Source organism: Halichoerus grypus, chromosome 13 (assembly GCF_964656455.1).
Source record: "Halichoerus grypus chromosome 13, mHalGry1.hap1.1, whole genome shotgun sequence".
NCBI lineage: Eukaryota > Metazoa > Chordata > Mammalia > Carnivora > Phocidae > Halichoerus > Halichoerus grypus.
In genome coordinates, this window is record NC_135724.1 from 44,319,522 (window position 1) to 44,340,247 (window position 20,726).

Here is a 20,726-nt window from a genome sequence, read left to right on the forward strand (position 1 = left end):
TTTTGTTGAGGTGATTTTTTCCGTCTTGTCATTTTGTGCAGAGGAGAATAGATTAATGAGAGAACAAAATGCTAGCAGGGTAACAACGTCCCCAGAAAATATACTCTAAACAAATCAGAAAAGACCTGAAGCAGTGGGAAAAGAAAGGGAAAGAGAAAAAAGAAAAGGAAAGAAAAAAAGAAAAAAGAAAAAGATAAAGATAAAAACAAACAAAAGCAGAACAAAACAAAACAAAACAAAAACAGAATGTGATCAAATATGATCAGGCTGGATTATAGATCAGTGCCACACACTAGATTTTGGGTGTATTTTGGTCTGTTAAAAGAAAGTCCCTCCCAAAATTTTAAAGAAAGAAAAACTTATATATGTACAAAAATAAGGGTTGATATGATGAAGGGATGGAATATGACTGTAAAGATGGAAATTATAAAAAATTTTTAAAAAGGATTTGATAAGTTGTTTGAAAAAAGAAAGAAGAGGATAAAAAAAAAAAAGAAAGAAAAAAGGGAGAGAATGTGATCAGGCAGGGGAGTAGAAAAAAACCATACACTAGAGATTTAGAGTATATTTTGATCTGTTAGAAGAAACTATCTCAAGATTTTAAAGAGAGAACAACTTATATATATATGCCAAAAATACGGGTAACTACTATGAAGGGATAGAATATGACTTTAAAAATGAAAAATAAAAATGTTTTTTTTTTAAAAAGGGATTGATAAGATGTTGGTTGAAAAAGGGAAAAAGAAAAATTCAAAAAAAAAAGAAAAAAGGAAAAAAGAAAAAAAGACAGTTAAAAAAATAATTAACTTTGAAAGACTAAAGAATCATGGTAAAAAAGCCATGAATTCTATGTGCAGTGTTCCCCTAGCGCTGGAGTTCTGCCGTTCTCATTGATCGGTAAACTTGGTCTTGGCTGGCTGTTCTCGCTGATCTTCTGGGGGAGGGGCCTGTTGCCGTGGTTCCCAAATGTCTTTGCCGGAGGCAAAATTGCCCCGCCCTTGCCGGTCCGGGCTAAGTAATCTGCTCGGGTTTGCTCTCCGGAGCTTTTGTTCCCTGCAAGCTCTCCGTACAGCTTTGGAGGCGGAGAGTGAAAATGGTGGCCTCCCAGTCTCCGCCCCGGCGGAGCCGAGAACTCGGGGTCCTGCTCCTCAGCGAGCCCCCAGAGAAAAGCCCTCAGTCACTCCCGTCTCCCCGGTCTCCGGCCACACTCCGCGCTCACCCGGCCTGTGACCGAGCGTTTCTATCTGGCACCCGACCCCGGGTGGAGTCTCCAAACCCAGCAGATCCCCGCGGTGCGCTCCCGCACCTCTCCTCCCGGGGGAAGAAGGTGAGTCTCCCCGGATCTGCCGCTTGTTGGGTCCCTGCTGGAGGAGCAGTGGCCCGACTGTGCCGCGGATCACGGTTTATAGCAACCCCGAGCTGAGAGCCCGCGCCTGGGCTCCGTCTCTGCAGCCGGCTTCCCTGCTCCGATCCCTGGGAGCTCTGCTGCACTCAGGCACCCCCGGTCTTTCTGTGACCCCGAGGGTCCTGAGACCACACTGTCCCGCGAGGGTTCCACCCCCCACTTCGCCACCAGAGTGACGTCCCTCAGCGGAGCAGACTTCTAAAAGTTCCGACTTTGTGCTCCGTGGCTCTATCACTTGCCAGAAGCGGCCGTGGGAGGCCCCTCCCCCGCCGTCTATCCTCCCGAATATCGCCTCGGATTCACTTCTCCGCACGTCCTACCTTCCAGAAAGTGGTCACTTTTCTGTTCAGAGAGTTGTTGCTCTTCTTTTCTTTGATCTCCTGTTGAGTTTGTAGGTGTTCAGAATGGTTTGATCCCTATCCAGCTGAATTCCTGAGAGGAGACGAAATCCAGGTCTCCTACTCCTCCGCCATCTTGCCTAAATGGACAAAAGCCTTTTTAACTCGCAAGATTTTGTCCTTGTCAGAAGATTCCCCAGTAGACTTTCCCTTTATCAGTCAGTGGCTTGAACTGAGCCTCCCTTACAGGCAAAGGAGGCTGAGAAAGGGGTGTTTTTCTTTTTTAGCCTCTATAGTGAGAGAAATGAGCAAGGGATAGGGGCTGGGAATAGTTGTTGGTGAAGCTGGTCACACTAGCTCAGCCCTGGCACATAGTAAGCATGTGGATATTTATGGCATGAGTGAATGAATGCATGGATGGATACATAAACGAATGAAGTGAGACCCACACTCAAACCAGATTCTGGTTCCTACCCCATACCTGGTCATGTACTTTCTTACATTCAAACTCTGGCGATCTTACGTATATAGCAGGACTCTCTTCTTTGTAAGGGTCTCACAGGCAGGGACATTTTTATGTTTTTCTAAAGGACATTGTGTGCGGGCACATAATAATTACTTAGTATTAATTAACTTAAATACAGCAGAAAAGGGTCAAAAGAGTTACAGGAGACAAGAAGCTAAATGTAAGTAGACAATACACTAACTTACAGGACAAAAGGGCAGATATAAAACGTGTGTATAATACCATCCTCCTAAGCAACTTAGGAGGGTAAAATATTAATTTGTAATCCCATGATTCAAAAAGATGCAGACTCCAGGAAATACAAAGCAACTGATGGGGAATTACACTTAGAACATGACGACAGCCATTGGTTGGGAGTTGTAGTCTGTCCCAGGAACGGAGCTAGGAATTTGAACACATTCAAACGTGGCAGGTGTTACTTTGTTCTTCAAGAGCATTCAAGTTAGATGCAGAGAGACAGACTTCCTTACGGGGAGTTAAGCTGTGGCCGATCCTTGAGGACAGCCCCTTGAGGGCTCACCCAGTGGGCTAGGATGGGGATGGCTGCTTCCCTGCACCTTTCGAGCTCACTGAGAATTCCAGAGCCCTGCTATTCATCAATTCTAAGTGCAAAACGTACCCATTAATTGCCCAAGGATTTAGCTGTAGCCCACACTTGGGGAAAAAGACAAAAAGCTTGTCAAATGAAACTCACGTCTCCCAGGGCCCTGGAATGTTTCCCATGGAAACTCCGGGCGACAGGCTGTAAATTAGGGGGCGTTCTGGAACCTGGAGGAGCAGCAGGAGGAGGGCGGAAGCTGAGGTGACCATTCAGCTCCTGCGGCAGCTTGTGCCAACCACAAATACAGACGCGCACACAGATGAGCTCCCAGTCTGCCCGTCCCCGAACAACACAATAGGTGCTTTCTTCCTTGTCGGAGTCCGTTTCCTGACCTGGGAGAAGGGACACCGCAGGAGGAGAGAATCTGTCTCAACTGGGTTTGGTAGGGAAAGCGCTCCTTGATTTCTGGCTTCCCTCTCCAGCTATTTAATGCTGGCTTGAGCGAATGCATGCAACGTTGACGTCATGGCATCCTACCCCCCTCTTAAAATGCCATTCTGCAAATAATGCTGTATGAGCTAGGTCCCCTCTTAGCAATTTAGATCATTTCATATTTCAGAACACCATGAAGTGGCAGCTGCTTGTGCCCTGCTCCCACCGGAAGCCACTGGAATCTGTTCTCTAATAAGTGATTATAGAACTTCTCTGCGCTGTTTTATTATGGAGGTGACTGTCCTTCATTTCCCCTCCTCCCAATGATACTGACCAGTTCATCGTTGCTTTATTTTCTGCTTACGTACATGTGTTGTATAGGAAGACACACACACAGTTGTCATTACTAGTACACCAGGAGTCCAGAACTTTGGTTCCCTTTTGATGGGGAAGCACAAAAAATTACCTCTTTCTAGCCTTGTATTCTGAGCATCTTTGGTAAATGTCCCCCACGTTGCTAGCGTCTTTTGTGGTCTCAGATGAATGTCCACCCATCCTAGATAAAGAAAACTTTGCTAATAGCGCAAAACTTACCTATCCCTGGCTTAAGTTTAAAAATGTATGAGTTAGGGTGCCTGGGTGGCTCAGTCTTGTTAAGCGTCTGCCTTCAGCTCAGGTCATGATCCCAGGGTCCTGGGATCGAGCCCCGCATCAGGCTCCCTGCTCAGCGGGAAGCCTGCTTCTCCTCCCACTCCCCCTGCTTATGTTCCCTCTCTTGCTGTCTCTCTCTGTCAAATAAATAAATAAAATCTTTTAAAAAAATGTATTAGTTGTTTCTAATAACCTGTTAATATTATAGAAAAGGATATGCACGTTGTAGAAAATTTGAAAAATGTTTAGGCCCCATATTCCCACCCCTCAGAGATTGCCAGTATTAAAAAACCTTAGTGCATGCATGGCCTTCTGGATCTTTTTCTATCCTTATTTCAGATAATAATCTCTATCTTCCTATTTCAATAAAATCAGATTTTCTCTAATACTGAAACCATATTCAGATTTCCCAGCTTGACCCCAAAATATCCTTTGCAGGTGGTTTTTCCCAGACCGTATCTGATGTGAGACCACATATTGAATCCAGTTATGTTCCTTCCTTTTATTACCTAGCATAGTCTGTCACTTTTTATATGAGGCCGACTCTGAAGAAACCGGGCCAGGTGCCCCACAGAATGCCCCCCTTCTGGATTTGTCTGGCTGCCTTGTCATCGATAGTTTAGTTCATTACTCTAGCCTCTGATGTCCTGTACACTGCAAGCTATATCTGAAGGCCCGATGGGTTTAGGTTAAACATTTTGGTGAGAATACACCTCTGGTGATACTGTGCACTTCATATTACATCACATTAGTAACCATATGTGTTTGAATGCTAGCGCGTTCGTTAATGATGCTCGCACTGACCATCGATCAGGGTGACTTCTGTGTTCCTTAGGTTGCAACGGAAATGATCTCGGTCAAGCTCAGAGTTTCTGATCTTGCTCTGTCAGCGTTTTGAGCCGAATCGTTCTCTGTGGCGGGGCTGTCCTGTGCGCTGTAGGATGTTGAGCAGGACCCCTGGCGTCCACACACCACGTACCAGCAGCACCCACCCCCCTCTCCCAGGGAGGACAACCCAGAAGTCTCCAGACTTCGCTAAATGTCCTTTAGGGTCAAAATCAGCCCTAGTTGAGAGCCAGGAAGAAAGAGAGGAAGAACGTTTTATGGGACGGATCCTAGCTTATCTCATAGAATTAGCGGGAGCATTCTCTCAGAGGTGGAAATACCAGGGCAACTCTGAGGACCTCAGACGTGGGAGGCCACAAACCCCTTCTAGAGTGATGCCCCTGGCTCTGCCCCAGCAATGCCCGGGGTTTCTTTCCCCTTCCTTGGTTCTACAGGGACCATCTGATTGGCTCAAGCGGCTCCAGCGCTCATGCTTTAGCCAATCCGCTGTGGCACGCAGATGTGGCTTGTGGGCGCTCACTCCGGAGGTCAGACCTCCCTGGAGAAGGCAGAGTGGTGAGCTGGGTGGACCCCCAAGAAGTCTCCTCTTCTCCAGTACCTAAGAGAGTGCCCACTGAGGACGGCTGCCCCAGCCCGTCGTCTCAGCTGCTGCCCCCTAGTGTTTGCGTGGCTGGTGCAGAGACTAGGACTCCTAGTACCCCTGCCCGGGGCCCCTTCTCTCCCTCTCCCGAGGACACTCCCTCAGAGGCAGGCTAGCTGCAGCACCCAAACAGGAGGACTGGGAGGCAGGCAGAACAGCCAGCCAGCGGCCCCGCTACCGTCTCAGATAGCGTGTCTAGCCCCTGCCCTCGCCCCGCCCTACACACCCCGCCTCACCCCTGCGGTTAGTATCCCGGGGACTTGCCAAGCCAGGGTGTGGCTTGAGAATGCAGATCGATCTGCGTTCAGCCGGGCCACAAACACCGCGTCGTTATCACCTGCGTCTACCTTACTTTCTCTAGGAGATTGAGCGGTGCTGGGGGAGGGAGACAGTGGTCAGGTAGAGAGGGGGCACCTTGCCGCTGCTGCTTTTTCCCTCACTAGGCGTCAGGCTAAATGTCAGGCTGGATATGCTACCCCCCGGAGACACAGGAGTAATCAGGAGAAGCTGAAAGTTGGCGCTGCTGGGTGGGAAGGAGGCGGCCTCCTGGCCAGAAGTGTCATATGGTAGCAGTGGGAAGAGGAGCAGGTGGGCCAGTCTTTCTGGGCTTTGAAGAAAGGAAAGGGGCTTGGGGGGTGGGAGGGATGAACAGGCAGAGCCCAGAGGAGGGTCGGGCAGCTCCTCTGTCTGGTACCAGAATGGTGGGGACATGTCATCATACATTTGTCCAAACCCGTAGGACGTACAATGGCAAAAGATCAGGACGTGAGTGGAAACCAAGAGTCAGACGCTTAACTGACTGAGCTACCCAGGCACCCCTTTCCCCTCAATTTTAACTGTGAACCTAAAACGGCTGTAAAAATATTAAGTCCTTTTAAAGAAAAAAAAAAAAGTATTGCAGAGCCAGGGAAATTAAGAATTTTAGACAACCCCAAACCTGAAATACTGGAAAATCAATGGTGGCCCACCTCCCACCAAAAAAACAAAACAAAACAAACAAAAACCCCCAAATTGTAAAACTAAAGGAAGTTAAGTCCTGCAGAGATTTTTTTTTCTTATGACTACTACCTCGATTCTATTTTTGAAATGTAAAATATAAAATCCTTCATTTCCCTCGTTTTCTTGGTGCCCCTGCTTTGCGGGCCCCCTGATATGTACATCCCCTGCCCTCTGGGGAGCCAGGCACTGCCTGGGGGGCCCTGGAGCTGTGCGGAGGAGGTCCCGGAGCTCCCAGGATGAACTGGACACGTTCCCCAGAGAAAAACCCTCTTTGTACCCACAGCGTCTAGCGTGGCGTCTGGCACATGAACAGATTTTAAAATGAACAAGTGGCTGAGTTGCTTTTGAATGGAAGGATGTGCCAACTACTGTGTAAAACTTCAAGGCCATTAGGAGTTAAATAAACCTCTGAACTGTCTGGTGGAACCAGTAAATATGTCTGGCAAGCTGAATAATGACCCCCAAGGGGGTCCACATCCTAATTCCCAGAATAGATGACCTTACGTTGCCAAAGGGACTTTGCAGATGTGATTAAGAGTCTTGAAATGGGGAGATTATCCTGGATAATCCAGGTGGGCCCAGTGGAATCGCAAAGGTCCTTGTAAGTGAAAGAGGGAGGGAGGAGGGTCAGAGTCGGAGAAGAGATGATGAAGGAAGTAATGTGATTGTTGGCCACGAGCCAAGGAATGAAGGCAGCCCCCCGGGATGCTGGAAAGGGCCAGGAAAGCCATTGTCCCCTAGAGCCGCCTTCTTCTTTTTTTTTTTTTTTTAAGATTTTATTTATTTATTTGACAGAGAGAGACAGAGCGAGAGAGGGAACACAAGCAGGGGGAGTGGGAGAGGGAGAAGCAGGCTTCCCGCGGAGCAGGGAGCCCGATGATGCAGGGCTCCATCCCAGGACCCTGGGATCATGACCTGAGCCGAAGGCAGAAGCTTAACCACTGAGCCAGGCGCACCCTCCCCCTGCCCCCCGCCCACCCCGAGCCTTCTGAAGGAAGGCAGCTCAACTAGCTAGCCCTAAGCCCCATCTCAGACTTCGGACCGCCAGGACCGTACAAGAGTGAGTCTGTGTTGTTTTAAGCCACCAAATGTGTGGTCATTTCTTACAGCAGCAATTGGAAACTAATGAACAGTGTACATCCCTTTCCTCCCTTTAGGGAGAATGTTTTCTGAATTCCAAATATTTAATCAAGAAATAAGCTTTCAAAACATGGTCTGTTTGCGGGCGCCTGGGTGGCTCAGTTGGTTAAGCGACTGCCTTCGGCTCAGGTCATGATCCTGGAGTCCCGGGATCGAGTCCCGCATCCGGCTCCTTGCTCAGCGAGGAGTCTGCTTCTCCCTCTGACCCTCCCCCCCTCATGCTCTCTCTCTCTCTCTCATTCTCTCTCTCTCAAATAAATAAATAAAATCTTTAAAAAAAATAAACAAAAATAAAAACATGGTCTGTTTGCATTTTGGGGTCTACCCGTGTTTACCTTCTTGTTCCATGTACCGACCTCCAGGGTCTTAGCAAAGCTCAATTTATTCGTCTGTAAAATGGGATCTTGATCTTTCTATGCCTCAAAAAACCACTGTAAATCTCAAAAAAAGAAATTATTTTAAAAATACGTATTCTAGGATTTTAAAATTATTTAAACATGATAATAGGTCTGAATAATCTATTTTCCTTTATCTGGATATGAGGTTAAGCAAAAAATATGAATGATGCTTTCTAGATGAGAGAAGATAAAATTGGCACGGAAGCAGGGCAGAGGAATGATGGCATCTAGTACATTCTGGAGTTGCTTTGCTGAAAGCATATGTGGATGCTTTGGGTTCATTTCCCTCAAAAGAAAATCTGGGGCCAGGGGCGCCTGGATAGCTCTGTCGGTTGAGCGTCCGACTCTTGGTCTTGGCCCAGGTCGTGATGAGATGGAGCCCCCCGTGGGGCTCTGCACTCAGCTCAGAGTCTGCTTGAGATTCTCTCTCCCTCTCCACCCCCCTGCCCTCCTCCCCCTGCTCGTGCTTTCTCTCTCTCTCTCTAAAATAAATAAAATCTTGGAAGGAAGGAAGGAGGGAGGCAGGGAAGAAAGAAGGAAGGAAGGTAGATAGGAAGGTCTGGGGTCAAACGTGCTCCTGCTGCCTAAGGTCCTGCTCATTTCCACTTCATACCTTGGGGATAAGAGACTGAGTTGTCTACAGGTTGTAAAAGCCAAAGAAAGGAATGGTGGGTGTTGCCAGATAGGAACCAAGGTGTAAGGAAAGAAGATTTCAAAAGATTCAGCGAGCAGAAGAAAATGAGCACAAGGTCAGAGAGTCTAAAGGGAAACTTGATAAAACTCTAAAATATATGGGATTTAGACAATAAAATTAAATGATCCTGATTGAGGAAGGAAAGGAGGACGAGGTTCCTAAGGAAAGCAGCTGTGGGCAGTGAGCCTGCTCTGCAGGGCGTTCTCCGATGAGCCGAGACTGGAAGCGTGTGTTAGGAAGTAGAGAAAGACGAATATAAGGGAGCCTGCCAAGAAAACGAATGGCCAGTGTGAGCTTAACCGTGCAGAAAATGGTAACAACAACAAAAGGGCCTTTTTAGTTCTGGAGCTGGCAGACGCTTGAAGGCAAGTGAGCATTGGGGGGCTGATGGCCAAGTGGAGCCCAGCATCCACTGGCCCAGCGCAGACGGCCCTCTGCCCCGGAGACCAGAAGGAACGGCACGGTAAAGGGAGAGATGGAGCCAGATGGTCAAGTAGAGATGGTCAAGAACACCTGGTGGCCTGAGGTAGTTCAAGGCCAGGCCCGTGAGATACATCCCAGGGTACAGGATGACCTTCAGGGGACCTCTTTACACTTTAAAAACCACTGGCAGAATCCTTGAGAAATCACTGAGCAGGGCCAGAAATCTAATCAGGGCCAATGTTTCCCTAATTTTCCAGGAGCAGAGAATGCTAAACATGAGCAGCATTGTATAGGGAGGCACTCTGTCAGTCCGTGGCTAGACCTCAGAGTGGATTACCCATGTGGCTTGTGAATTCAGAGGGAAAAAGAAAGTGGTGAGGATTCAGAGTCACCATAGGGGATTTGTCACCCCAACTCCTGCCAGCCTTATAACCTTCAGGTTACGGTAGACAAACTGGTGGATCAGGACATTGTCATGGATATAGACTCAGAATATCAGGCCTGGTAGCGACTTTACTGTGACTTATTCCTCTCATTTTATAGATAAGGAGAATCTCTGGGCGGTATGGAGACTGGGGCCCCTCCCACATGTCCAGCCTTCCCCTTGGAGGCCCACCCAAACACACGGTATTTCAACGAGACATCCAGCAAATGCCACAATTGAGGACTGGCTGATCTCAGAATTAGAGGTTTTATAACTGTTCAAATAGCCAGAATCCAGAGTTTTAATTTATTACTTGAGCATCAACCTGAACGAAGGCCTGCAAGTAGCCCTGTCCTGTCATTACTTTTAAAAAATGATTCACATACAGAAACAGAACACCCTGTTCAAAATGACAAAAAAACGAGAGAGGGAGCAGAACATTGGACGAAAGAATTCACATTTTCTCAGTATGTTGGAGCAAATTCAGAACCTACAGTAGGTAATCTGAAGAGGGATAATTAATGGAGGATTTAAAATTTTTCAGAAATGCCGTAAGAGGAGGACCTCATTCAATAGTAGCTCTTGTGAAAAGGTCTGGAGACTTCACTGTAGGCAAAACATAAACTGATAGGGTAAAAAGACAACCAAGAAGGTTAATACAGCCTTATGCTGTGCGGTATGCAGAATAATGGCCCCAAAAAACATCTGCGTCGTAATTCCTGGAAGCCAGGAGTATGTCACTTTACATGGCAGAAGGGACTGTGCAGGTGTGATTAAGTGAAGGGTCTTGAGATGGGGAGATTATCGTGGATCATCCAGGTGGGTCCAGTGTGCTCACAAGGGTCCTTCCAAGTGAAAGGGGGAAGCAGGAGGGTCAGAGTCAGAGAAGATATGACAATAGTAGAGGCGGGAGGGATGCAGGACCCCAGGCCGAGGGATATGGGCTGCCTGTGCAAGCTGGAAAAGGCAAGGATATGGATTCTCCTCGAGAGTTTCCAGAAGAAACACCACCTTAATGACCAGCTTCCAGAACTGTAAGAGAATAAATTTGTGTGGTTTTAAGCCGCCCAGTGTGTTGTAATTGTTGCAGCAGCCATAGGAGAAGAATGTAGGCTACTTTAAGAGTGGTTAGAATGTCCAGCCAAACGAAGGTTCTGCAGTGCACTCATTATATCACATCTGAAATGTTACGTTAAGTTCCGGTTTGGGTTTTCAGAACTATGTTGACGAAGTCAAGCACGTACCAGATGTCGAAGGACCTCTAAGTCATAACAAATAAGAAAGAGCTGAAAAGATTGGGTATTTTCAGCCTGAATGATATAAAGACATAACCGTTGTCTTCAAATGTGTGAAGGGTTCACATGTCAAAGAAAGTTTAGGATCACCAGATGGCAGAATTTGAATAAGTTGGAACTACAGGGAAATTCAGGTCATTCTAACCAAGAAGTTTCCAGAAGTTTAATCAGAGCGGCCAACAAAGTAAATGCTGTGCCCTGTTAGATAGTAAGCTTCCCGTCCCTGGAAGCATTGAATCAGAGGCTAATGGTCATTATTCAGCAGTATTTGAAAGGATTCCTCCATAAGGTCAAGGTTGGTCAATAAGACTGCTCTAGCAGTCTCAGATTTGAAGACTTGATGACATATTTTCAGTGGAGTCCAGATCCTTCCTTGTGCTACAATTTTTAATTCTCAAAGGAAAATAAAAAGCAGTAGCAGAAAGTCTCACTTCTGTTGCTTGTGTAACTGTCAGTGCTGTTTTTCAATCTTGCGAGCTGTCATCTTGATAAGTGAGTAAAGGATCGAGGTCACTATCTCACAGTTGATGTACTAAGGAGATGGCAAGGCCCCCACACGGGGTCCCAGGAGCCCGGGAGAAACCGGCAGTCTCCCCACTGCTGCCCTCAAGCCGGCGGATGGACCTCAGTTCTGTCCTGTCTTAAAAGTGGCCACACCTCAGCTTGGTGCTCACCTCCTCCAACAAACAGTACCTCCTGTGCGTGGGGAGGCAAAGCAGGTGCCAGCATGTGAGAGGAAGATCATCTCCAGCGGGGAACCAAGGCTCCTGTAAGAATGGGGTCGCCAGGACAGGGCAGAACACAGAAGCGGGCCACGCTGCAGAGGAGTGTCTGGGACAGCATCTTCCCCTGGCCCCAATGTCTCAACACAGAAAGTGGAAGAGCCAGCTGCAGGCCCACTGGCACTTTCTCACCTCTCCACGTTTTTCTCTGGAAGCCCCAGACGCTGCTGCTGCTGCTGCTTAATTTGCAAGAAGAAGAGCCAGGTGCCACATAAAACCCGTTCTCCTGTGGTCGTCACCTCCGCGCTCCGTCCCATGCGGAGGCGGAGCTCTGGCAGCGCCGGGCTCTCGGTGTCGGCTCTGCTGCAGGCACCCGCCCGCCGCTAGCTCCCACCGCGGAAGGACCTCAGACACGCCGGTGTCAGCTCATTAAAACGTCCTCAGTCGGGGCGCCCGGGTGGCTCAGATGGTTAAGCGTCTGCCTTCAGCTCAGGTCATGATCCCAGGGTCCTGGGATTGAGCCCCGCGTTAGGCTCCCTGCTCAGCGGGGAGTCTGCTTCTCCCTTTCCCTCTGCTGTTCCCCCTGCTTGTGCTCTCTCTCTGTGTCAAAAATAAATAAAATCTTTAAAAAAACAAAAACGTCCTCAATCAACATGCCTGGACAGGTGTCCACTTGCCTCCCACCCCGAAATGATTGCGGTCATAGCTACGTGTAGACATAATATTGCCCCGCGTGATAACATCATTCCTACGTCGCTGCCTCCCCCGCAGCCTCCTTTGTCCTCCCATCCAGTGACTTGTGTGTGTGTTTTAATACCCGCTTGCCAGATTTCTGCTTTAATTCAGTAGATTTGTTTTTAAGGCAAGAGAAGAAGAAGCATGCTCAAAGAATGGTGGCTGTGCTTTCAGAAAGGGACGGGTTTCCTTCCTGGCACCTCTGTCCTGCGGGGATCGTGGGCTCACTTGAGGGTGGCAGCGCCGACAGCCGGCCCAGGGCGGTGCGTCAGAGATCGGCACCCACGCTCAGGTAGAAGCAGCGTGCACGCCCTGCAGATGCCCACCCGCCACCCTGTGCGGCCCACCCCCCACCCCCCTGCCTCCCACCAGGCGGTCTGAGCTGCGGTGAACGGGACAGGGGACGTAGGCTCCCCGTGGATAGTGCGCCTGCGCCCCCCTCACCGCAACCTATGCGTGGCTCCCTCGCGAGGACGTGAAGTGGGTTCTCACCGCCACCAATTTTGAATGCCCGGAGGCTTCTGCTGAAAGAGAGAAGTCGTGGGTTCAGCCTTTCTCATCTCCGTTTTCTCGCCTGCCCAAGGGGAATACTAATGGTTCCAGATTCACGGGGCGGTTGTGGGGGTTATAGGACTTCATTCATGGGGAGCCTTTAGAAGAGGGCCTACCTGGCCCTTAGTACCCTTACGCTCCGTTTATCATCGCTGAATGAATGCATGCACAAATGTGTGGTGAGTGACAAACTTACACGCAAATTTGATTATTGAAATAACAGAGGTGGAAGAAAATCACCCCTCATCTGTGGACATTTTCAGTGCTTCATGTTTGTATTTTGCACTGTGAAATACCCTTTTTTCTTTTCCAGGACTATACTTTGTTATATGAAGAGGCAAAATATTTTCAGCTTCAGCCCATGTTGTTGGAGATGGAAAGATGGAAGCAGGACAGAGAAACCGGTCGCTTTTCAAGGCCTTGTGAGTGCCTAGTGGTGCGAGTCGCCCCAGACCTCGGAGAAAGGATCACACTCAGCGGTGACAAATCCTTGATAGAAGAAGTGTTTCCAGAGATCGGCGACGTGATGTGTAACTCTGTCAACGCAGGCTGGAATCACGACTCAACGCATGTCATTAGGTTTCCACTGAACGGCTACTGTCACCTCAACTCGGTCCAGGTATAGCCTTGTCACACACTGTGTGGCATCCAATGTCGCTCTTAATGCTGTTACTTAACCTTGCCTTCACACAGCGCCTTCCCTCCAGGGAGCTGGGAGACTCACGTGGCATCACTTCTGTTGGGTAGGCAAGCAAGCACGTGCACCCTCTACGCACTCATTCAGTCGTTCCCCGGGTATTTGTTGAACATCTACTATGTGCCCGGTGCTGGTATGAGCACTGGAGATCCAGAAGTCGAAGAAAGAGACAATAGCTCTATTTTCCCAGAATTTACGTTCTGAGAAGGATAGGGGGATGGTGGGGGGGTGGCAAACAGTAACCAGCAGACCCATTAAAACAAAAGTTTAATGAGGAAAAAAAAAAGAAATGTTGGTCAGATGGTGAGAAGAGGACAGCTGGGATGGAATATCCCAGGCAGAGGGACCAGTAAGTTGCGACGACCCTGAGGTAGGAGTCTGCTTGGCATGTTGAGGAGTATCCGGAGAGCCCATGGGGCTTGAAGATCAAGTGTCAGGGATAGGGAGCGCCGAGACACGAGGCCAGCAGGTGGCCAGGGACAGATCATGGATTGCCTCTTGGGCTCTGGGATTTTTTTTGTTTTGGTTTATTTTGGTTTGGGATCATTTGCTTGTGTGAGTAAAATGGAAAGCCATTTGAAAAATTTGAGCAAAAGTGTGGCATGATGTAACTCAGATTTGATAATGAATACTCCAGCAGCAGATGGAAAACGGTGGAAGCAAGGGGACCAGTTAGCAACATTTGAGAAGTGTCCAGTTCTGAATATTTCGAGTGTCATAGAGCTAACAAGGTTCTCTGACAATGGCCGTGGGTTCTAAGAAACCAAGGATGACTAAGATTTTTGACAGGGCAACTAGATGAATGGAATTGCCATTTTCTGAGACAGAGAAATCTATGGGAGAAGGAGACTTAGGGGTGGAATTCAGAAGTTTGGTTCACATGTGAGATGCCATGTCCCTTAACACGTTGGTGGGTGTGTTCATCATCTTAACTAATGTGTGGCGGCTCTGGGCCAAGGGTGGTACATGCCTTGTCTTCTTAGAACCCTAACAGGTGAGCACTGTGAATCCCCCGTCTTGCTGAGGAGAAAGTGGAGACATACCTATGTCTTGGCTCCAGGTCTATATGACTCAAAACAATTTCAAGTCAATGGAGTAAGGGCTTGGGGTCCCCCCCAGCTCTTTTTAATTGGAGTGGGCCCATGACTTTGTTCAGGATTGACCCAACAAAACCTCTCCCACAGCTCAAAGACTAGAAGCACCCACTCTACCATTCCTCTTGGAGATTGTTCCACAACTATTTATAATGTTTAAAATTTATGAACAGATGTCTGAGGACAGAAGAGCAGGGGAAACTGGCGGAAGCAGCGTCCCAGGAGCGCTGGCGAGACACTCGAGAGCATGGCAGCCGCTGGGTTGGATGGGGCCAGAGGAGCACCCGTACCACCCTGTGTTCCCGAGTGGGGCCTCTGCTACTTATCATCACAGCCTCTAAAGCTCTGAAAGCCTTTCGCCTCCCACGCACACAGCCTGCCCCAGCTTCCCTCCAGATGGAGGCGGGGGCAGCGCCCGTCAGATGACAGACAGCACTGCTTCCCTAGGGCTCCATCTCTCACACAAAAGCCATGGAATAAATTCATATGCCTGACAAGTTACCCAGTTATTCAAGTCTGATCAGATGAGGACGTTTTAATCTGGATTAACATCGTCGGTGACACAGCCATGACGTGACCATGACACGGTCGATGACTCTAGCTTCCTGTTCCACCGACCAAGAAAATAGGCACTGTGCTCTAGGCATCCAGAAGTTTTGGGCTAAGATGCACAAGACCTGATACTCCAACCCACCCCTGGAGTGATTTTAATATTCTCAAGTGATCACTAACGTTAAGGAATTTTGCTATTCACAAATTGATGTTTAAAAAGAACTGGCCAGGGAGCGTAGCAGTTTGCATGGCATTGAAATAAGCTTTGATCACATCCAGGGTAACATTGGGTCATATGGAATGATGATCATATTATTTGGGGAGGAAGCTTCGGGATTTCCATATTCAACAATTTAGCAGCCTAACAACACTGCCAGACCGACCATACCAGAGTTGGGTGCTTCATTGTTCACAGCTTTTTCTACCTTTGTAATTCCTCTCCCAATCAAGGCAAAGAATCCTTTCCAGTGCAGTGGTTTGGCCGAGCAAACTGGGGTTTTTCTTGCTGACGGGCTATGTTCCTGCCTCTGCTGGGGAAATCTTAGAGTGGGCTCTCGGGTCTTCACCTTTCTATTACTGACTTGCCACCAAAGCACTTCTTGATTTTGAACTTAGGGATTATTTTCTTCATCCTGTCCCTTTGCTGACTGGTGTGTGTATGCATGTGAATATAGCTACAGAACTAGAGCACTGCAGGGTAGAATGTTTATTTTGTTCTCATAAGGACTTTTTTTTTTTAATTTGCCAGCATTTGAAGTTTGAGTTTTTAGAAAGCATACTGTATTGTTTTCCAATCTCTAGTTAGCTGTTTTGCAAACTAGCAAATTACATTCCACATAGAAGGTGACCAAAAAATAATAATTTAAAGAGAAACAGTAAGGGTCCACCTTACATTGAGTAAATTTTGAAAGTTATTTAATAACATTTCACTTCATTCCCCCTTAAAAAATTTTGAGCCAGGCTTTTTCTTTTTAAGCTATGATTGAGTTGTCATCCCTTCAGAGTGGTGGAGAAGCAATTTAATTCTACCCAGAAGCCCAGGGAACATTTGCAAGTCCAGTGTCTGTTGGATTTCTAGGGAAACGATGCTCTAGATCAATTTTCTGTGTTTTTGCCTATCTAAGAGTGTAGGAGTTGTTTCCTGCATTTAAGGCTGTCAGACCTATAGGTGACCGACCCAGGGATCTTTCTGGCATTAGGTATTTGATTTCAAAATTGAAGAGATTATGAGAAGTGATTATTACATGAGAAGTTTAGAATATCTTTATTTTGGGTGTGTTTTCCAACATTTAACCGTTGCATTTATGCTTGCCTCCCTGAATGCACACAGGGCAATAAATCTATTTCGGACGCCATAAACTTGAAAACCTGTAGATAAACCTCGACTGTCTTCAGCAGTCCATTTGTTCTGCTATTGAAATGATATCGGTCTTCCAAACTGAAATATATTAAGTTCGTACTGGCAGCCTTCAACAGGGGCAGAGCTGAGGGTGAATGAGTTGAGAATGAATCACTGGCTGAGTAAATTCAGATAAAATCAGCGTGTGGCCATATCATTTATCATCTCCTGGACGATATTTTAGTGATGAGATTTGAAATGTGAACCCTCTCTTTTTGCAGAGAAGGTAGTGTTGCACGTTGCAAGAAACTTGGCATCTGAGGCCAGACAGACCTGAGTTGGAAACCCAAGCCCATCACTGACGTGCTGGGAGCCTCAGTTTCCCCATGTATGAAATGGGCTGTCCACCCATACTGCCAGGTGGTTGTAACCATTAAATGAGCTGGCCCGTGTGTGGCAGGCATGGAAAGGCGCATCTGAAGTCTTAGAAATGATGCTCCCTCCCTCCTGCCCTTCCATCCAGGGTCTTCCACCGAAAGCAGCAACTCAAGAGACTTGGGGGACGGGTAAGAGTGACCCGGGCTGCACAAGATCTCAAACTTCAGGACACTTCTTTGGGCTGTGTGTGTGGCCAGAGGACCCATCTCCCCGCTAACCAGGATGCTTGTCTTGGCCCCGTGCAGGTCCTCGAGAGGTTGCAGCAGAGGGGATTTGAAATCGTGGGCTCCTGTGGAGGAGGAGTAGACTCGTCTCAGTTCAGTGAGTACGTCCTGCGGCGGGAGCTGAGGCGGACGCCCCGTGTGCCCTCCGTTATCCGGATAAAGCAGGAGCCTCTGGACTAAATGGACAGATTTCTTATGCAAAAAGGAAAAAAGAAAACCGTACACAACAAATAACGCAAACAAAAAAAGGGACATTTATGTGCAGTTGGGACAGCAAACCAAGTCCTGGACCTAAAATTGAATAAAAAGACACATTTATATCCAATAGAGACCACACCTGTATTCATATGGGAACAATTGGAATAGTGATATCCTCAAGGTGTAAAAAAAATATATAAATATATATATATGTCAAAAGGTAGGAAATGCAAAAAAAAAGGAAAAAAAAAAAGTTTTACAAAGGTGGTAGCCACAGTTGGTGCTGTGATGGCCGTGAGGTGTCCCGGGCCTCCCGAGGCCCCCGACCAACATACAAGCCATGAGCAGTGAGGACGCATCTCCTTACGGTTTCCATTGCCAACAGCCATCCATTGTTTCCTTTTCCTTTGTCTTTCTTTTTCCTTTTTTTTTTTTTTTTTTTTTAACACCAAACACCTTGAATGGAGTTTATTTGCATACGGAGGCTTCATGTCCTCTCTTTTAAGCGGGACCGGGCAGGACTTCAGAAAAACCCTCATGAGCACACTGCATTCGAAAGACATTAGACATTTTAAATGTAGTTTGTACAGAAGTCACACTTTTTTGTCCGCCTTCACAGATGTGAACATTACTTTGTTTTTAAACTGATCAGTTTTGCAAAGGGGCCAGAATTATTACTTGTTAGAGTTGCTCCAGTTTGAGTCTGCTGCTTTCCTACAATTTTTCAAATTTTATAATGTATTAAATACAATAAACTCTGTTTAAAAAATAAGGTCTGTGTGAAACACAAGTGTGGGGATGAGGCTGTATTAAAATGAGATTTTTTTTTTTCTTTTTCTGAGTTTTCTGTGTTGAACATCAGAAAGAGGCCCTCAAAGCTGACGCCAGTTTTGAGGTCAAACCCGCTAAAGGACAAGGATGTGATCGCGTGTTCTAAACGGTTCCGTTCCTGCGCAGCACGTGTCCTGACCTGTGCTTCGCTACTCTTCGCTGGTTAGCAAGATGATCTACCTTCTCGGGAACTTTTCTTTTATAAATTTTAGTTCTCTCTCGCTGCAGGGCAAACCACGCCAGAACTTAGCAGCTTAAGACAACATTTTATTCTCTCTCATGATTCTGTGGTTCTCCTGAGTGGCCTGGCCTTTGCTGGCCTGCTTCTGTGGCAAGGTGGGGCTGTGATGTCCTACAGTGCTCTCCCATGGGCTGCCAGTCCATCCTGGCTTAGGGCCTCTCTGTGTGGCTTGGCCCCGTCCCAGCTCGGGAGCCGCGTTCTAAGCGGGGTGTCCCCGGCACAAGCGTTCCAAGAGGAAGGAAGCAGAAGCCGCCATGCTCTGAAAGGCCAGGCCGGAAACTGCTCAGTGCACTTCTGGGGCAGTCTGTTGGTTCAGGAGATGCAGAGCCAGCCCAGATTCACAGGGAGGGGAAATAAAATCTACCTCCTGCTGGGGAGAGTGACAAAGAACTTGTAGCCAACTTGAATCTACCATAACACCTGTCCAAAAAAATCCCCAAAGTACGGCATTGTGGCTTTGGAAGAAGGAGGGAAAATCTAAGAGCCAGAATGGTCGCTTTCTTATTAGCCCCAGAGGTTAAGAAACCTGAAGTCTCAGTACCACTTTGGAATTAAGCCTCCAGCTTTTCCGAGGTATTAGTGATTACAGGGGCTCCTCCGTGAACCCCACCATCACCTCCCTTCCCTACTTCCTCTCCTTCGTTCCAGACACAGTAAACCTGGCATGATGGTAAGATTGACAAGTAAACCATAATGTGTTTCTGCTGCAGAGACGTTCCTGTAGTGACAGGTGATTTCCATCCTGAACTTTCTTTTTTTAAATTAAAAAGCCTGTACCTGAGGACACTAGTAATGAAAGTATCTCTGGCTTCTAAAACTAAAAGTAAGCTGTTAATGGCTCCTCTCAACCCCCTGAAACACAGAGGCCCAAACACTGAATGACTCTAATGACTGCCAGCCAGTCCTCCCCATGGTTGTTTGATTTCCCCGTAGTTGGGTCTAGTACAGCACAGTCTCAGACAAGACGGCCAGATCTGCTCCCACCAGCTGCCTGCTCATCCCTGCTGGACCGGGAAGACAATGAAATGCTGCTCCGATTTTCCTAGTAATCCATTCTCATTAGGCAAAAGTTCCTAAAATCTTGAAATAAAGCAAGCACCCTGGCAGTCACATTTGCCCAGCACTCTGGGCAGTTAGCACTGTCCCCCCCCACACAGCACAGACTGACGTGCATTATCAGCAACCACTGTCTTCTAAGTTTTATGCCCATTTATACAACTACAGCCCAGTTGCCCATTCTTCGTACAAAACCTCCAATCCAATCCAATGCAGCAAACATAGCACATGTAATTTTCACACTGTGAGGCCTAGATTCCCAGAATCTTCAGGAAAAAGATGGTCATTCAAAATATAACTGAGTCACAATTGTATTTTGCCCTATTTTTATTACCCAATATGCAGTGCACATTCAAACTTCACTCGTCAGCCCAATAAGGATCTTTATGGCTGTGCTTATTTTCCAGAAAGAGGATCTGATCAAGCAAGGCCTATGTGCTATGTTTATTAATGTCTCTGAATTTGTCTGGTTGGTCTCTCACTGGTAGAATCAGGTTAATTTTTTTTTTTTTTCTTTGCAAGAATACTGTATAGGTGATGTTAGGTCCTTATTACATCACTTCACAAGGATCCATTTGGCCCATAATGATGACAGTAATTTTTTTTTTAATTTCTATTTCTTGTTTTTGTCTTTTTTATTTCTGGCTTTTATAAATCTTAATGCATGTGGGTTATGGTTTTTCTTTTGTGATGATAATTTTGACCACTTAGTTGAAGTGACATCCACCAAATTTCTCCAATGTAAAAGTAGCTTTTTTCCCTTTGGGATTAATAAGTAATCGATGGGATGAAATTGTGGGACTGTAAATACCCTGTTCAACACACTTTTGCCCACCAGTTTGAACATTCATTGGTAATCTTTTCCTGAATCAATCATTACCTTGCTGGTTATAAAAGTGTATTTAAAAAAAAAAAAAAAAGCTACTATTTCCTGATCCACTGGCATTTTAAATAATGTTTTAATTTTTTGAGCAAAATATATTTCTTTAGTCTAAGGCACACAAACTATATTCTTTGACCTGCTCTTTTCTAAGAAGTATCTTAGAAAAATAGAATGAAGTGAGCCACTTCTAAACTGGCTCCTAAATATTAGGTGAGTTTCTACACAGTAATAATATCCATGCCCTTAATGTTCCCTCGATGCCAGGCACTGTGCTAAGCACTTTTTCTGCATTTAGCTCATTGAATCCTTATGACCACACTGGAGGTTGTATAATCCCTATTTCTCATTAAAGAAATTAATATTTTCAGACATCAGGTAAATGATATGATAAAGGTTAATGTTCAGTTAAGCT

General features: G+C 46.8%; 1 protein-coding gene across 3 annotated transcripts in view; it reads left to right on the forward strand.

Moving 5' to 3' along the window:
* KCTD1 (potassium channel tetramerization domain containing 1) overlaps window positions 1-18,135 on the forward strand; it is a 184,171-nt gene extending 166,036 nt beyond the window's left edge. For all 3 annotated transcript variants that reach the window (XM_036089209.2, XM_036089210.2, XM_036089208.2), the window contains exons 4-5: window positions 13,075-13,380; window positions 17,127-18,135. In XM_036089209.2, the coding sequence (XP_035945102.1) occupies window positions 13,075-13,380; window positions 17,127-17,285 (465 nt within the window). In that variant the 3' untranslated portion in view covers window positions 17,286-18,135. The remainder of the gene's footprint in view (window positions 1-13,074; window positions 13,381-17,126) is intronic.
* Window positions 18,136-20,726: the final 2,591 nt, after the last annotated feature.